Genomic DNA, 16,747 nt, shown 5'->3' with positions numbered 1-16,747 from the left:
CAAGTTATTGTGAAAGCGTGACTGGGTTTCACCATCATTACCTTAATCTACTTCGCGAGAAGCGCAAGTAAGCGAAGCGCCGACATAAAACTGCATAATTAATCACGAAATGGCGCAGTTTTCATCACAACATTGTTCACTCTTAGGAGGAAAAGAAGGTTATATCTTTCAGAATAATTTCAATTTTCACCTGCATTAATAAGAATGCGTAGTTTTTTTTTCAAGCATTCTGCTTTCTTTTAACCAAAACGTAATTTATCACTTTTGCGTTTGTCCTTGCTGCTCTTTCACAACAAACTTAACCTAATCTAATCCCAAGAAGTTACCTCCGGTCTCAAAACTCGCATGAGCACAAAACTTTCAGCCTCAGTCATGCAGGCAACCGAAAGCACGTTCACACTTGCCACTTAGATTATTATGAGTGATGCAAATGCCTCTCTCTCTCTTTCTCTTTCTGTACAAGCTTGTTCATTTTTTTTTGTTCGGAAAACTTTGAAGCCGACTGGCTTGTTTGCTGTTTTTTTTTTTTTACTTTACAGCCATCACTAGTTTGAAATGTTTATGTAATGAAGACTAGCCACTAACGCGCATAAAAAGGCTCGCATATCTGCAAGGCATCATACGTTAGAAGCGAAAAAAAAAATCACAAACGAGCACCTTTTTTGCGCAAGTTCTTCAAGCCGGAGCGATCGAGCGAGCGCAACGTAAACTTGGCGAATCTCGAACGTCTCCTCGAAACTACTCATCATCTCTTCGAACCATCTCACACAGGAGGACTTCATCCTGTGCACTCTGCTTTTTGGTGATCACTGCCGTCGAAGTAAACTTCGGACTTCTTTCTTTCTTTCTTTCTTTCTTTCTTTCTTTCTTTCTTTCTTTCTTTCTTTCTTTCTTTCTTTCTTTCTTTCTTTCTTTTTTCTTCTTTCTTTCTATCTTTCTCTCTTTTTTAACATCCCGAGAAACACGTGCCAGTGATTTGAATAAGCGTACATGTGAGAAAATAAAAAAATAAACGAAAGCGCTTCCCAGCATTTGCTTCTCCAGACCATCTTCAAATTTCGCAGGATGCTGCAGGTAAGCTGCAATTCAGAAGAGGATGCAAGAGATCTGGCGTCCGCTTTTTTTCTTCTTCTTCTTCTTTTCAGATGCCAAGGTACGTCAAACCAGCGCGCCAAGACAGATTTGGGGGAAGGAGGTACCGTAGCAGCACGGGAAGTTCGATGCAAAGGAGCAGATACAAGCACACTAGCTAGGCGAGCTGTCACAGCTCGCCGAGTCCGATAGCGTCGTTGCTTCTTAAAAAAAAAAGTCAGTTAAAGGGCTAGTCAACAGGCTTTGAAACGCACAGGAAACGCTCGCGCATTTTTCTTGCGCGTGACCAACCTCTCTCCACGTGCAGTGACGTCAACTCGGTGATCGGTGACGTTCACTTCATTACCGTTTGTTGAGACCTGGTTTAGACCAATCGATGAGCTGCGTGCTGCGTCACGTCACCGATCGCCGAGTTGACGTCACTGTACGTGGAGAGAGGTTGGCCACGTGCAAGAAAAATGCGCGAGCGTTTCCTGTGCGTTTCAGAGCCTGTTGACTAACCCTTCAATCCCGTGCCCGAAATGGCGCATCCTTTCCAGCCTCGTCGGTCTCTAATGGCCATGTTTGCTCCCGTCCTCCGTACTCGTCATCCGCTGCATTAGTTTCTCATTTTACGAAAGATATTGGTGTTTTCTATACTTATGACTTGTTAAGTAATTGATTGATTGATATGTGAGGCTTGACGTCCCAAAACCACCATGTGATTATGAGAGACGCCGTAGTGGAGGGCTCCGGAAATTTCGACCACCTGGGGTTCTTTAGCGTGCACCCAAATCTGAGCACACGGGCCTACACTATTTTCGCCTCCATCGAAAATGCAGCCGCTGCAGCCGAGATTCAATCCCGCGACCTGCGGGTCAGCAGCCGAGTACCCTAGCCACTAGACCACCGTGGCGGGGCAGGGGTGGATTCAAGAGCCGTAACGTTACAAGCCGGTTGTTTTTCAAGCGTTTATATTCCGGCCAACAATACTGTTTCATTATCAGCTACGCGTTCAGTAGAACTACTAGAGCTTTCTTCAGTTCACCATTGAAGTTTGAATGGCTTTCAGTGGCTAAAAACTTAGCTAGAGGGCAACGGCTCCACTATAGAACATGACGTCATACACGCGATGGCGAAATGCCGGTCGCCGGTTGTTGGTGATATGTGGTGGGTTATAGTCGTTGACGTCTAGGGCTCAGACTGCATTGAAATTTTCTTTTACGGTCCATTTTTCATGCGTGAAGTGGCACAATAGGCTGTCTGATTATATATCGCTGAAAATTCTTATTAGGTGAGCGACCGTGTCACGGCCCCTTTCTGCGAGAGAAGTGGAGTAGCTGGCGCCACCGACAGACACCAGCCTGTCTTTATTGAAGTACATAATAAAACGGAAATTCTGCCCTCCTCGTTGGTCATACGATCATTAAGCCCTTCTGCCACTTGAACTTAACGAGGCTGAATTATTTCTACTAAAAAAAACACACATCGCCCTTCTAAGAGCGCTGCACTGTTCCTGTTTTTTCTGGGGGAAAAAAACGCTACACTAAAATCAACGCTGAGCAACTATATTTCGAGATCAACAGCTGGTGCCGGTCGAAGGCCATTTGTAAAGCGACGCCGTTTGTCTCCATTTTAAGAAATTAAGGCAGCTCGCTCCCATCAGTCTCCACGTTTTTCCCTCTGCTTTTGCGAGGTCACCGGCCGGTAGCCCGTAAATCATATTATTTCGGGGAAACATCTTTTCGTCTTTTCTCCGGAAGTTGCTTCCGGGTAGGTTACCTCCCCGTTCTACGACGACCGATCACCAAATTTGATTGCCTTGCTAGTTAAACGACCAACGACGGACATGCGTTGCTCCACTTATAGAATGCCTGTAACTACCTCCCCCACTGATGGCCTCACCAGCTAATGTGAAAACGAAAGTGAAAACTAATTGAATTATTCCCTTCTGTATATCGGCTATTTATATGAAGTAAGGCTTTGACTACTCCAATCTGAACCAAGGCTCTTCGCCTAATGTTGAGAATGGATCCGCGCCAATCTTGAACGGTCATTATATTTCCAAAAATATTTTGGGGCTCTTAGAATGCTATGAATGAATGAATCAATCAATCAACCAATCATTCAATCACTCAGTTAATCAAACAGTCACATGACCAACTATATAAAGAAGTAAGTTACGAAATATGAAACAAAAAATGAAGGCACATTTGCCGAGTTTTATGCTAAAGCCCCATTTAAAGCATTTCGATCACAGGCGTTTATACGAGCGGCCTTTAGTTTAAAAAAATTGACGCCAGTGGCAATAATGTCACCTCGGCATAAAGTAAGAGCGTGTGGGAAAAGAGTAACAAAAACATTCAGTGCACCACGCATTCAGTGAACTTCCTGCACGTTTTACCTCTGTAATTTATCCTCACCATCAGTACGAGTTCGGACATCTGTTTAACACGAGTGGTATCCATCCTGTCGTCAAAGTGTTGGTTAATCCACATAAATAAATGAATCAACTTCCTTCATCTCTGTCGAGTTGATTAGCGGAAACCACGTTAGTAATAGTGCCACGTGACATTGACATCTGCGATTTTTTTACGATACGTCCCCAAACCGCGATGCGATCACATGGAACATCGTAGTGGAGGGTTCCGGAAATTTCGCCCCCCCCCCCCCGATTTTCGCAAACATGCGTCAGACAGTACATGAGTCGCTATTGACGCTTCGCATATTGTGTACTTTCACATCGTATCTTGTACAGTCTCACATTTTGTGCCCTTACTGTTTATCTGCTACGGGAGTGCTGTCTTAGCTGCAAACGCTTGAACTCTTCGTTTACGGAGATGTTGAATCTTCGCCTAAATTAAAAGGCGTACGAAACAAGGAATATTGAAATGTGGAACCTTTCTTAATTCCGTACTAATAATGGCTTTCAGATGTTTCGATGTACTCTTCCAAGAATTATAAGTAATTATATTAGCAAAGGTATGGATGTGTCTAATTTAAGTGTCGCAGAATTAGCGGCTCTTTTTGTTGTGTAAACTATGTAGTTACTTCTTTAGGTGTAGAATATCGCATCAGGTCTCTTTCTTGCGTAAGCTATGTGTAAAACACGTTCTCAGTTTTTCTTTTACGACATGATCTTTACGCAAAACAATGTGACAATTTTACGTGAAAAAAAAAGTATATCATATTGTGATGCCCAGTACGAAGTATATGTTATTGCGGTAATGTTGTGATGCCCTTCAGCTGCTGCCATTGTTCACAAAGGGGGACGAAGGATCCCTCAAGCCGCCATTACGGCTTTTCCCTACGCCTCCTGTTACACTGTACTGTGACGAATCAAATAAAGCAATCATTAAAGCACTCAATCTTGCGGCATATCTTGGCTACTAAGAGAAAAGGAGTAGCTGGTGCCACCATAATGGCACCAACCTCTCTTATTTCATTATTTTATTTTTAAGAAAAGCAGTACACGGGTCTCTACCATTTGTCCTCCACCAAAATTTGACCGCCACAGCAGAGATTAAACACGTGACCTCGGGGTCCGCAGCAGAGCCCCACAGCGACAGTGGCTGACAGTGGAAACCACGCCGAATATCGTAATATGCGTGACGTTCTGCTATTCACTCCCGCCATTGCGCACAACTCTTGTGCGCATGCGCTGTAGAGACGTCCCGAGTCATTAAGCCGGTTGGTAGGTGAGAGGCGTACACATGTAAACGTTACGTCTGCAACAGTGGTGGCTGTCCACGTTGTAATAACCGCATGGACGAATGTGCGCGTCGCGTTCCCGCTCACATTTCTCGCTTGAGAAAAATAATTAGGCAATTAACTAGGTACTGACTAGCAACTTTCCGTGTTAGTAAATTAGCTGTACAGCACGAGGAGCCACTGGTCTGTACTTGCTTCAGATATAATCTTTAAGCACAGCACGACCTATTCTTTGTAAGTGACACCAGTACTGAACTTTAATTGATTTACCGCTTTTACGCAAAATATGAAAAGCGCGAAAAACTCACTGACAAAAAAGACCGCAGAAACACTGGTTTTTATTGACCTTTTTTCGTGTCCGTGTGTGTTTTTTGTTTGTTTTTTCTCGCTATAGCAGTGGAAATGCATCAAAGTTCGGTATTCCAACTTCTGCCTTAAAACACTAATATCAACAATCTCGCTCGAGAAATTTCCATGAAAGGTTGACTGGCATAAACTTACGTGTACATCCCACTGATTGGCGTGTGCATTAAAGAAGCTGTCGAAAAGCATCCGGCAAGAAATTTCAACAGGCCTCACCACACTCCGCGTGCACGTGTCGCCGAACAAGCGTCTGCGTCCTGCTTTCGTCCAGGAAACTACCACTCCGATGTCTCGCATGTACACACGATGTCACCACCACAAGAGGTACACAATTTACACGAAGTACACAAAGCGCACGAACTACACGATCCACCGTTTAGGAAAGCCCAAACGCATTGCTACCGGCGCATATATAAAAGAGAAAGGGTTGAAGTTTCCGTCGGGCTGAAAACTAACGCCAATGTTGTCCCGCAGCGCCCCCTCTACCCCCAGTCCCACTTACGGACCAGTGACCACCCACACCCAAGCATCCCACGCCTGGAGCTCCTCCGTGTCGGCTGGATCGGAAAAGAAAGCGCGAAAACGGCTGGAACGAGATACGTCGTAACTTCGGCTGCAAACAGCGTAGTCGACGGGCCAATTTCATCTCCGGACTTCACGGGGGCTTATGAAAGTAATCTGCCTTTAACAAGAACGGACCGATCGATAAACCTCATAACTCAAACCCAGGCCTCCTTTATTTCTCATTTTGTTCCCGGTTTCTTTTGTCCGCTCGATGGGTACAGCTGCTTGTTCAATTCAACATCGGTCTCTTTGTTTTACATTTCGCTTTTTTCTCTTTTTTTTTTTGCTTAACATTCATCTCACCTGCCTCACGTCACTTTCTTTTTAGAGAGAGACGGTGGGGGCGAGGAGGAAGCGGAAACGTGAGCATGTCGGCAAATAAGTTGAGGCCAGCGTCACCCCACAGTACAACCCCTCTCGCCATTCTCTTCTCTCCTTTCTTTTACCCAACTATTTTATGTTTACCTCGGCATCAACTAGAAACATGAAACGCGAAAGCCACCGGCATAGAGTTCGCGAAAAATACGGTGGAAAGATGGACTTCAAGGATGAAAAGAAGAAATGACTTCGTCTGAAGTCGATGTGCCGAAGAACAGGTACCTATTCTCTGGAGACTGTGGGCTCGAAAATGAAGTCAGACGTGGCCATGGCTTTTTCGACATTTCAGAGTTGTATAGTTCCGACTTTCTGTTCCTGCGGTACAGCAAACGACGACATCTGAGTCGACAAAGAAAGGTTTGTTTTCGCTGTGTGCGCTCGCTGATGTTCACCGCGGAAAAGCGACGCGAAACTCGAAACTACGCGCTTTTGGGTTTTGAGCGGGAAGTCCGGCGGGAATTCGCTCTTCCTGTCGCTGTAAGGCATAATAAAAGGTCAAATCAGCTGATCGGGTCACGCCAGTTTGTGAGGAAAAACAAGTCTTTGACACCTTCTGTAGAATCACGAGAAACGCGATTTACTATACTTGACACAGAAAGTCACAGTTTCACCGCAAGAGCGCATATGAACGTGGCAACAACAAATTGGAGCATAACACGAAGAACTTCGAGCCCCTCGAAAGTTGCCTCACGCTGTTCAAGCACAAAAGACACACGAGAAGAACATGCGCAAGATAATACACGCAAGAAAAACACACAAGAAAAAATAGATAAGCCCGTCATTTTTTTTTCGAGCAAAACCGAATAATGTGAGAACTTCTACGAATTCATAGTGAACTTGTCAAAAACAATCTAGGCACACACCTCTGCTTGTGACTTGAGAAGAACTTCGTCGTTCTGTGCGCACTTACCGCTGTTTGTTCACAAAACTTAACGTGTATAGGGGTTATTAAGAAATGCTAAAGCAATTCCAGCTTTTAAAATCAATATTTAAGACTATCCGTTGGCCAGCCTGATCCTTCTATAATAATGTGTGTTTTTTTCCCATATGTAAAGGGTTCCTTTCCCCCACTCCAAGTGTAGGGCAGCCAACCAAGCCAAGCTTGGTTAACCTACCCTCCTTTCCTCTCTATTTATCTCTCTCTCTCTCTCTTCCACATACGCGTACACTATGATACAAAGGGATAAGTCGTAAAGTAAACTGCCACGTGTAATGCGACAAACATCGCGCCGAGGCAACAACGTGAACGCTAGACAAATGCGTGACGTACCCATTAGTAGCACAGTAGCTGAATTATCGCAGCATCATAGTTACATTTCGTGTATGTCGACAGTGTAGCACACATGTACCGCTTCAGTGGGGAGACACGGAGTGCTCGACGAACAACGCGTGTCGAAGAGCCCTTGTGCGTCGTGCCGACGTGGTCTCCCCGAGATGTCGCTATCGGGCGCGCATCGGATAAGCCTTAATGAGATTAATGGGTTCCCCGGGCCGTAGAGCACAGTCCGGAACGCAATCCTGCGCGCAGGCAAACAAACTCGTCGCGTCAATGACGGATACCAGGATTTCGCTTCTTCTCGAAGCGGGAACCGTCCAAGCCTTTCGTGCACCGTCTCCTGTCAGACTTATGCGAGTCGACGTAACGCAAACTGGGATGGAACATCTGTTCTTCCTTTTCTTTTTTTCGTAGGCTCTCCGGTCGCCGTAATTAACTTGGCTGCCAGTGAAGTAGGTGCCAGTGGGAGAGAGGGAGGCAACAAACTGAAGCAAACGAGAAATACGCATTCTCCCCAAGCGCTCGTGTCGAGTTAATCGCGAGATCGGCGAGGACGTCCCGATTAGCGGGACATACGGAGCGCCGAGAACGTTTGCCGAGTCCGTCATCCAACGCACGTGTTCTCCTTCAAGGGGACGTTCCACGAGCCACAGATTTCGGTGGAAGCGGCACTGCATTTCTTACGAACAAATACTCTCAAAGACAGACTTTAAGCAGTGGTCTTTAACGTACTATTGCTCTGTTCTTTTTGTATAAATTCTCATCACTTCTTTTCGTAACTTCTTGTATCATCTTTTCTTCCCCTCTCCCCAGCACAGGGTAGCCAGCTGGTCTGATAACTTGCTAACCTCCCTTTTTTTTCTTTTTTTAAATGCGAAGCATTTCCTTAGCAATTTCGGCGTCTTTGAGTCTATCTATCTATCTATCTATCTATCTATCTATCTATCTATCTATCTATCTATCTATCTATCTATCTATCTATCTATCTATCTATCTATCTATCTAGCCGCCTATGACTTTTAGCTCTCCTGGCCGTTTGAATAATGGTATAAATACCAAACTTGATATGGCATAACATGACTGTATGAAGAACTTATTTGACTAGTCATAACATGAAAATAATCATATGTATGTCCCGAAAGTCACATGCAGAGATGCAGTACGTTTCACGGTACTGCATCTCTTGGGGTGGTTTCGTTCACATGGCATGTTGCCAAACTGGTATGGTATGACATGATTGTATGAAAACACAAGCGACCAACCCTAACATGAAAATCATGACATGCGTGTCATGTAACAACATGACTACATGCCACACTCATGATGAGTTCGAGGCCGCTTCACTAGCGTCACTTACACCAAATTTGGTATTACGACGTGAATGGATGACGAAGGTATGATGCTGGTGCAAACATGATAATCATGAGATGCGTATTATGTAAAACATGACTACATGCTACGCTCATGATGCACTCGTGGCCATTTCGCTAGCTTCACATGTACCAAACTCGGTATTACGCGACGTGAACGGACGACAAGTGACACATTCAAACATGATAATCACGACATGCGTGTCATGTAACAATATGACCACATGACACACTCATGATGCGATCGTGGCTGTTTCGCTAGCTTCACATCTACCGATCTCGGTATTACGTGACGCCAATGAATGGCGAAGGTGTATAACTGGTGCAAACAATATAATCATGAGATACGTGTCCTGCGAGAACATGACAACATACCACGCTCATAGTGTGCTCGCGGCTGTTTCGCCAGCTCCACATATACTAAATTTGGTATCACGTGACGTGAATAGATGACGAAGGCCAACGACACATCAAAACATGATAATCATGACACGGAAGTCGCGTATAGCATCATTTACCTCCACGTCGTAACGTTGTGCGGATTTTAAACTGACATGTCAACATTTCTCATTCATGCTTCGCATATCATCGATTCTCACTGTACGTGGGTTCAGCCAATTTTTTTATTCTCTCCTCTTTCACCAGCGAACCTGCTGAAAATGGATATACAACGAAAATGTGGCCCTCAAAGGTACGCTGGCCATTTGCGCGTTCTTATGCACAGTCTTCCAAGAACTGATGCTCCCTCAATCGTGAGGTTGTCAGAGAACAGCTGGCTGTGACACGGCAATCCAATCTTTTATGGACGTGACTTAGCTATAATTTCACGTTGCCACGTTTTAATGTCGCCTTGTGTGAACGTGTGACTATTGTCGCTGCCTGTAGCAACAGAATTGTTAGGTACTCGGCTGCTGACCCGCAGGTCGCGGGATCGAATCCCGGCTGCGGCGGCTGCATTTCTGATGGAGGCGGAAATGTTGTAGGCCCATGTGCTCAGATTTGGGTGCACGTTAAAGAACCCCAGGTGGTCGACATTTCCGGAGCCCTCCACTACGGCGTCTCTCATAATCATACGGTGGTTTTGGGACGTTAAGCCCCACATATCAATCAAGCAACAGAATTGCTGTGCTTCTAAGCACGTGCATTAAGGTCTAATCCGTGGTACAGAGGAATGAAGTGGCTAGAAAGTTAGGAGGCAACATTGCACAAATGCGTTATATAGATGGAAGAAAATGACAGAAAAATAGCACCTCAGGCCTCATGTCATTCAGAAAAATATTAAGTCAGGTACGGCAAGTTTCGCATGTTCTTATTTTTTCGATATTGCAAGGTATCTCGATGTTATTATTATTATTGTTATTATTATTATTATTATTATTATTATTATTATTATTATTATTATTATTATTATTATTGTTATTATTATTATTATTATTATTATTATTATTATTATTATTATTATTATTATTATTATTATTATTATTATTATTATTATTATTATTATTATTATTATTATTATTATTATTATTATTATTATTATTATTATTATTATTATTCAAAAGCCTTCTACTCAACACCAAAGAAAGTTTACGTGATGCCCTCTATCTCTATTGTGGGCTCCTGCGCTGCAGTGGCTGCAGTGGCTACGATGCTCGACTGCCGACCTGGAAGTTTCAGGTGCGATCCCGCCGGCAACGGTCGCGTTTCGATGGAGATGAAATACCAGAGACAGGTGAACATACATGTCGACGGGTCTTAAACAACGCAAGGTGCTCAAGATTACTGCAGTTTTCCACTGCGGCGTCTCTCGTAGTCGTATCGTGGTTTTGGAACGCATAACTTCAAAACTCGCCAGTTTATTCATATGTAACCTTCGCGAACCCAATATACAGAATCTTTCTATTGCGATTCCACTCGCGCTCGTTCTTCTATTTATTAGCGTTTGTTTCTCTTTCTCTCTCTCTCTCTCTTCCTGTTTTGTTGTACAGGTGCTCGACTGTTAATAAAGCGAGAACGTTACAGTAGTTTCATTGAAGAGCAGAGGGCAAGCCAAGCAATGCTTCACAATCACGGCACACTTCAACGCACCTCTTCGAAACAGCTTTGTCTGCTTCGTAATCTTCTTTTAACCCTTTGTTCTCGGCGTCGTGCACGATTGCGAAAATATCGGCACCAACGGCCGGATGAGCGAGCGTTATCTCTACCGAATAAAGTCCCGAATAAAAGAAAGGAAACCTGTTTATCACATAGCAATAAAAAAGGGAGTTATGTGGAATGTGAATTCGTTGATAAGCGAAGTGATTATGGAGCTGAAACGAACGCAAAATCCGGGCTGCGAACACCTTTTGCCACTTCTATTGGGGAAAAAAAGACACCTTAAGCACCAACCCGTAAATAAAATGCAGATTAGGAGGTAGCGACGACTCCAGCCTATAGAGGCGCGCCCGGCCCTCTCAGCCCACTCTCCACGAATGCCTGGCTCCAACGTTAAAAAAAATTAACAAAGTGGAAAAATAAACAAATCGTGATAAACGCAGAATCGCTTCGAGCGAACGCATCCACGACCAATCGACAGAACCGAAAACGCTGAATTGGTAACCAATGAAAGAAGGCGTGCTGAGAACAACTGTTGGAGGAAGAACAACGAAAAACTAAGAAGGAAAAAAAGGAGAAGTGGGTTGGCAATAAAATAAAAACGTGGTAGGAGGAGAGGGGGGCGGGGGGTTAGGTGTTGGATTGGAAGTTGTGGCATTCGCGTTTGCGCCTCCGAGCGGGGAATGAATCAAGCGGACAATCGACGAAACACGCAATCGCTGTCAGCGTGGCGCGCATGTGAAATGATGTGCCTTTTCCCTCACTACTTCCTTTCTCTCTCTCTCTCTTTGTGTCTCTTTCTCCTTATTTTTCTCCCTCAATGTCTCTAGCCTGTTCCTATATCGTCCTGTTCTGATCTATCCGTCTACAATACATAAAACGCCTGCTTCCCTCGCCTCTTGTCTCATCCATCCATTCTGTGGTCTCGCGAGCTTCCAACCCCGACTTGGAAATCGCGCCAGCGCAATTTCATCAGCGAGTTATTTTTGTTTGTTTTTTGCCCACAGAAAAATTCGGGGTTGTACACTGCACAGGCCTGCGCAAAACAACGCGCAACAACAGCAAAAGTTCTGCAGAGTCGCACAACCCGTAGAAGTGGGAACGAGAGAATGTATTGCGCCATTTTGTTGATCGGGTGCGAGGTGGTATTGTGCTTTAGTGAAATTCGGAATAGAATGAAGAGTACGTGGGCGCGTCTTCCATTCGACATTCGCTTCTACCGCGTTGATTTTTTTTTTGTGTGTGTTAGTGTACGCGAAGAGAAGCTAGAATGGGTGGGGACATGCTTACAAAGTTTCGTTTCATATTAGCGATGAATTATCTTTAAGCGAAGCATTTTGCAAGTTGCAAGATTGCGGTGGCGGCGACGGCTTTGTACACGATAAACCTGGCGTCTGTGGAAACAGTATCGACCATTGTGTGTTATACAACACCGGTAGAGTAGCAGCAAGGTATTACACGACGATCACGTCATGGCATAAAGCTACACTCTAAAAGTGCTTCCAGGGTAAATCATTGAAATCGGGTGAACGTAACGTGTTCTCAAGTTAACTATCACATACCAGACATATCCTCAATCTGGGAATCCAGCTCAATCGCTGGTGAACGTGCTCGCGGCTCCAACGTCCACTAGACCATGCTTTGCGCCAGGATTTATCGCTCTCTCCGAAGCGTGCAAGGTGGAAGCTCAGTGGGTTTTTACTTTATTTTCGTATACAATATACACAATGAAAAAAAGCTAAAAAAGAAGAGGCCGGAAGTGTTGCACAGGGAAGCTTACACGCTGAGAAAAAGCAAGAAATCTGACAAATTGTTTGCCAAGGCCGGTGCATGGCAAAACACTCTCGGCAGTGCCTGCCACCTGACAAATCTCCCTAAGCCCAATATAAGCATAAGGCCTGACGGTAACAAATCATTCTTCGGAAAGATAGCAATAAAAAATGGGCGTGAAATTTCGGGAAAAAATACCCGAGAATGTGAGAAAAACTGTTGCAACTTTCGAAGCACACTACGGTGTGCCTGCGTCTACGTGTGTGGGCCGTTTAAAAGAACAAAAAATGAACGAAAATTTTGTTTGAGCAAATAGTTTGGTTGAAAATGCGCTAGACGAAAAGGCCAGGAAGAGGCTTCAAATTTACTGCAACTCTCGTGTTCCTTTCTTTTTTTTTTTGTATGTGTGTGTGTGGGTGTTACCCTATTCCCACATTCGGAAAGTGGATCTGGATGAATCTGGAATGTACCTGCTTTACCGAGCCTTTTTATTCATAGTACACAAAAAATGCACAGAAAGAAAAGAGAAAGTAATGCGCGCGTATGTCACTCGAATGCGCGAAGGAGCCAGCGACAGGAGTATGGATGATTTACGGCCACCAACAACAACGACAACGAAAAGGGTGAGGAGGGTGGGGACCTACTGCGTGAATGTTTCTAAGCCGAAGTTGCAAGCCCCACCTGTGCCGTAGACACCGTGTATGAAATATGTCTCGTTGCGTTGCGCCAAGACAAAAGAGTGTAGGCGTTGAAATAGGAGCAGAAGAGTTGGGAGCGCGGAATTTTGCGAAACCGCCAGTGCTCTGTGAAAACGAGTGCGTGCTCGGGAGTATCTTTGTGTGACGCGAATTCAAGGGCGATAAAGCATCGAGAAAGACAGAGAGAAAGAGAAAGAGAGAGAGAAAGTGACAGAGACAGAAAATGTAATGAGATATCGGCTTACATTCAGGATTAAGCCGAGTAGACACAATTTTTTTGTGCAACTCAGACACCGAAAACGTGATTTAATTTTTACGCGACCATCCACGCTTTCTTTCTATTCCTTTGTTTTTAGTTCGAATCTCGCCTGATAATAGTGTGTTTTTTTTTTCGTAGAAAGTCTGTCCCTCTATCTCTCTTTCTTTGTACTCGCTTTCTCACCCATCAGAGCTGTTGCATACCACACCGGACAAATAGGCACTCCTGTTCTGGGAGCGAAACAGGAGAGGACGACGGTGAGGAAGACGATGAAGACTGTGCGAGTCGGTTCGCGATGATGGAAATTTTCGTATCTACGGCACATACGACAAACCTCGATCACAACAGTGCCGCTGAGATAGGTTACAAAGCAATGCGAGCACGCCCGAACTTCCAGAAATGCTCCGAGCAATCTATCGAGTATGAATATTGCTTTCCCCCAAACACCGTTTTTACGACAGCTCGCAGTGGAATGTCCACCCGTAACACTCCTTAGCTGAAGGAGGCTCCTGAAAGGATTGGCTTAACTACGCTTATTTAAAGAATTAAGCGAATAAAATATCGAGCCATTCACTGCATGCGAGATTTCGAAACAGCCCCGGGGGCCCTCCGAGAGCAGAGCACACGCTAGCTGAGTATTTGCTAGTCGGCATGTATGGCCTCCAAGCACGCGAACCAGCGATACCAGGAGGTGTAGACTCGGCACTCACGCGGGTGAACCATTCTTCGTCAATATAAAACGTGCACATTTCGCACAGTCAAAATAACAACAGGCTAAACAAACTTTAAAGTGCCTTGTCGCGAACAAATGACAAAGGCCAAATTCCAGGTCCATTAGGGCTCGTTAGCATGAAGAAATACTGATTCCAAACTTTTCCGCATGCTCTTACTGAAGTAGTCGGTTTGGTTGGACGATCTTGCTAAGAAGCGCAGCCACTATAACAAAGAACACACAACACAAGCGCTTGTGTTGTGTGTTCTTTGTTATAGTGGCTGCGCTTCTTAGCAAGATGGATCCTTACCAACTGGCCCGATACAATTGTTTATTGGTTGGACGAGCTACTCAGCGTTTGTTATCATTCTAGTTTTGTTGCGCCAGAAATGTTTGCCCTTCGCTTACTCCTGGGTCTCACTGGTTTTTGAGATGTGGCACTGCTTGAGTTAACCTACTTTGAATGCTTGGCTGAATAACGAGACCACATCTGCTTCTTTTCCGCATTAAGCCTCCTTGTTTAGTTTTTTCGCCAGGTTCTAGCATGTCGCTGAATTTTCGTAAGGTGTTCTGAGTACCTAATGGTTTCGGGAGTTTCGGGGTCTGCATAATCGGTCATATCATTTCAAACGATGCCTCATGCTATATACTCCATACGTAACGACTTGGTAGCAGCCTGACTATATATGGCCATGTCAAGCGAACCCGTGACCCAATTCGTAAGCCTAACCTGTGTTACGGTCCGCCAGGATTGCTCTATTATTCCTCGCAAAGGAAAAATTCAGTCAACGCGGATGCTAGACATAACATTATTAATAACTTCCGTCGACTACAGAAAAAGAACACCACTGAATTCGGCCCCGGAAGTACTGGCATTCATTACCCCGACCAATTCAATGTGTATATGAGGCTCGTAACTTTGAATAAGCGACAACATCTGTAGAAAGCCGAGGTAAATGCATCCCGTAGCAGCAGGCAAGCTCGCCCTTGTTACCATGATGTACGAGTGCAGCAATTGACCTCTCGTCACGCTCAATTGTTACGCGATGTCAAGGGTGTATGGCATACTCTTTCGTTATGGCATGTTTTAAAAACTTAGTTAATAAACTCACTATTGCATTCATTATGATAGCTATCTTTCCTGAGCGAACAGTCCTGTGTACAACAGATAGGCAAGTCAAGGTGGCAGTAGACTCAAGCACTACTTATGGCAGAAGTGTCCTGGGAACATCGAATGCTTGTAGCTACAGCGTTCTTCTTTCTTTGACTCTTTAGCGTTGTCTTGGAGTAGCAGTCTAGAAAAAACAATACTAGAGTGATGTCTCTAATACAGATTGCTCCACGGTATATATCTCAAAGGCTTGCCAAAGTCTGCAAGAAAGAACATAAAGTAAAAACAAGCACGAACACTCACCTATCTTGATGACGGATCTGGCCGGAGCGGCGGCTTCGGCAGCGTGCAGCGCGAACGGTGTGGCCAAGAAGTAGAGCTCGGGCAGCGACTGCCAGCTGACCAGGACTATCCACAGGGACTGCCAGAACTGACGACGCGCTCCGCTCATCGCTCGGCCGCCGCACCCCTCAGCTCAGCACATCACGTCCGCAGAGGCAGCTTTGCCGCTCTACGCAAGCCGATGGCTCTAAGCAGTCCGGCCAGTTCAGTCACGCCTTGTCCCGCAGTCTGTCGTACCACCCGCGCACACGCAAAACAGCAGTACCTTATCGGTTCATCACGTCTCTGGCTACGAAGTGTCTCTTGTCGATTACGAATCGTTGAGTGTCCTGTGATAGCGCTCGGAATGACGGTTGATATCCAAAGTCTCGACTACTCTTGAGACTGAGATGAAGCCAGTTTCCAAAATGGCCACTTGGTTAGCATTCGATTCACTCCGTCCCCTTCAGCACGTATCTTCGTCATTCGATATTCGGTGTTCAAGTCTGTTTACTTCTACAATCACCCTGTTTCCTCTTCACGTGCTGACTGTTGCATTTTTTTTTCAATAACATCCACTGGTCTACAGTTCCCGGGCGAATCTTCGTGAAGCTCGGGGATCGAATGGCAAACGACTCATTAACGCACGAACGGCTGCAAACGTGTTGCGATCACTCTTCTAAGACTTAGATGCCTTCGAATCGTTTCTTCGTAAGAGCTTTAGAAAAGTAAAGCAATGTTGTCGTTGCAAGGGAGAGCTACGCGATGGCGAGATGCTTAAGGTTCTTGAAAAAACTGCAAATATTGGAGCAGACTACGTGACAACGTCTGTCACACGCCTGCAGAAGAATTGAAAGCATCGAGCTTAATATGCTCCCATTAGTCACAATCCGTTCCACTTGACGTCTTCCGTGAAATTTTCTTGACTGTATAATGGATGTATCTTTGGAGTTAGTCTCAAGTTTGGCTGAGAGAGTATCTTGAAATTTTTCCTTGTTCCCGGAATCCTGAAGAATCAGCGTTATGGCTTGGTTGTTTTCGCATACAAA

The 16,747-nt window shown here is 44.9% G+C and overlaps 1 protein-coding gene across 1 annotated transcript in view; it reads right to left on the bottom strand.

The window, feature by feature from the left end:
- LOC142790152 (glutamate receptor ionotropic, kainate 2-like) overlaps positions 1 to 16,041 on the bottom strand; it is a 373,661-nt gene extending 357,620 nt beyond the window's left edge. Inside the window, exon 1 of the mRNA XM_075885145.1 lies at positions 15,681 to 16,041. Coding sequence (XP_075741260.1) covers positions 15,681 to 15,828 — 148 coding nt within the window. The 5' untranslated portion in view covers positions 15,829 to 16,041. The remainder of the gene's footprint in view (positions 1 to 15,680) is intronic.
- Positions 16,042 to 16,747: the final 706 nt, after the last annotated feature.

This window comes from Rhipicephalus microplus, unplaced genomic scaffold (assembly GCF_043290135.1).
Source record: "Rhipicephalus microplus isolate Deutch F79 unplaced genomic scaffold, USDA_Rmic scaffold_72, whole genome shotgun sequence".
Taxonomy (NCBI): domain Eukaryota; kingdom Metazoa; phylum Arthropoda; class Arachnida; order Ixodida; family Ixodidae; genus Rhipicephalus; species Rhipicephalus microplus.
This window is presented reverse-complemented; position numbering and strand designations above follow the sequence as displayed.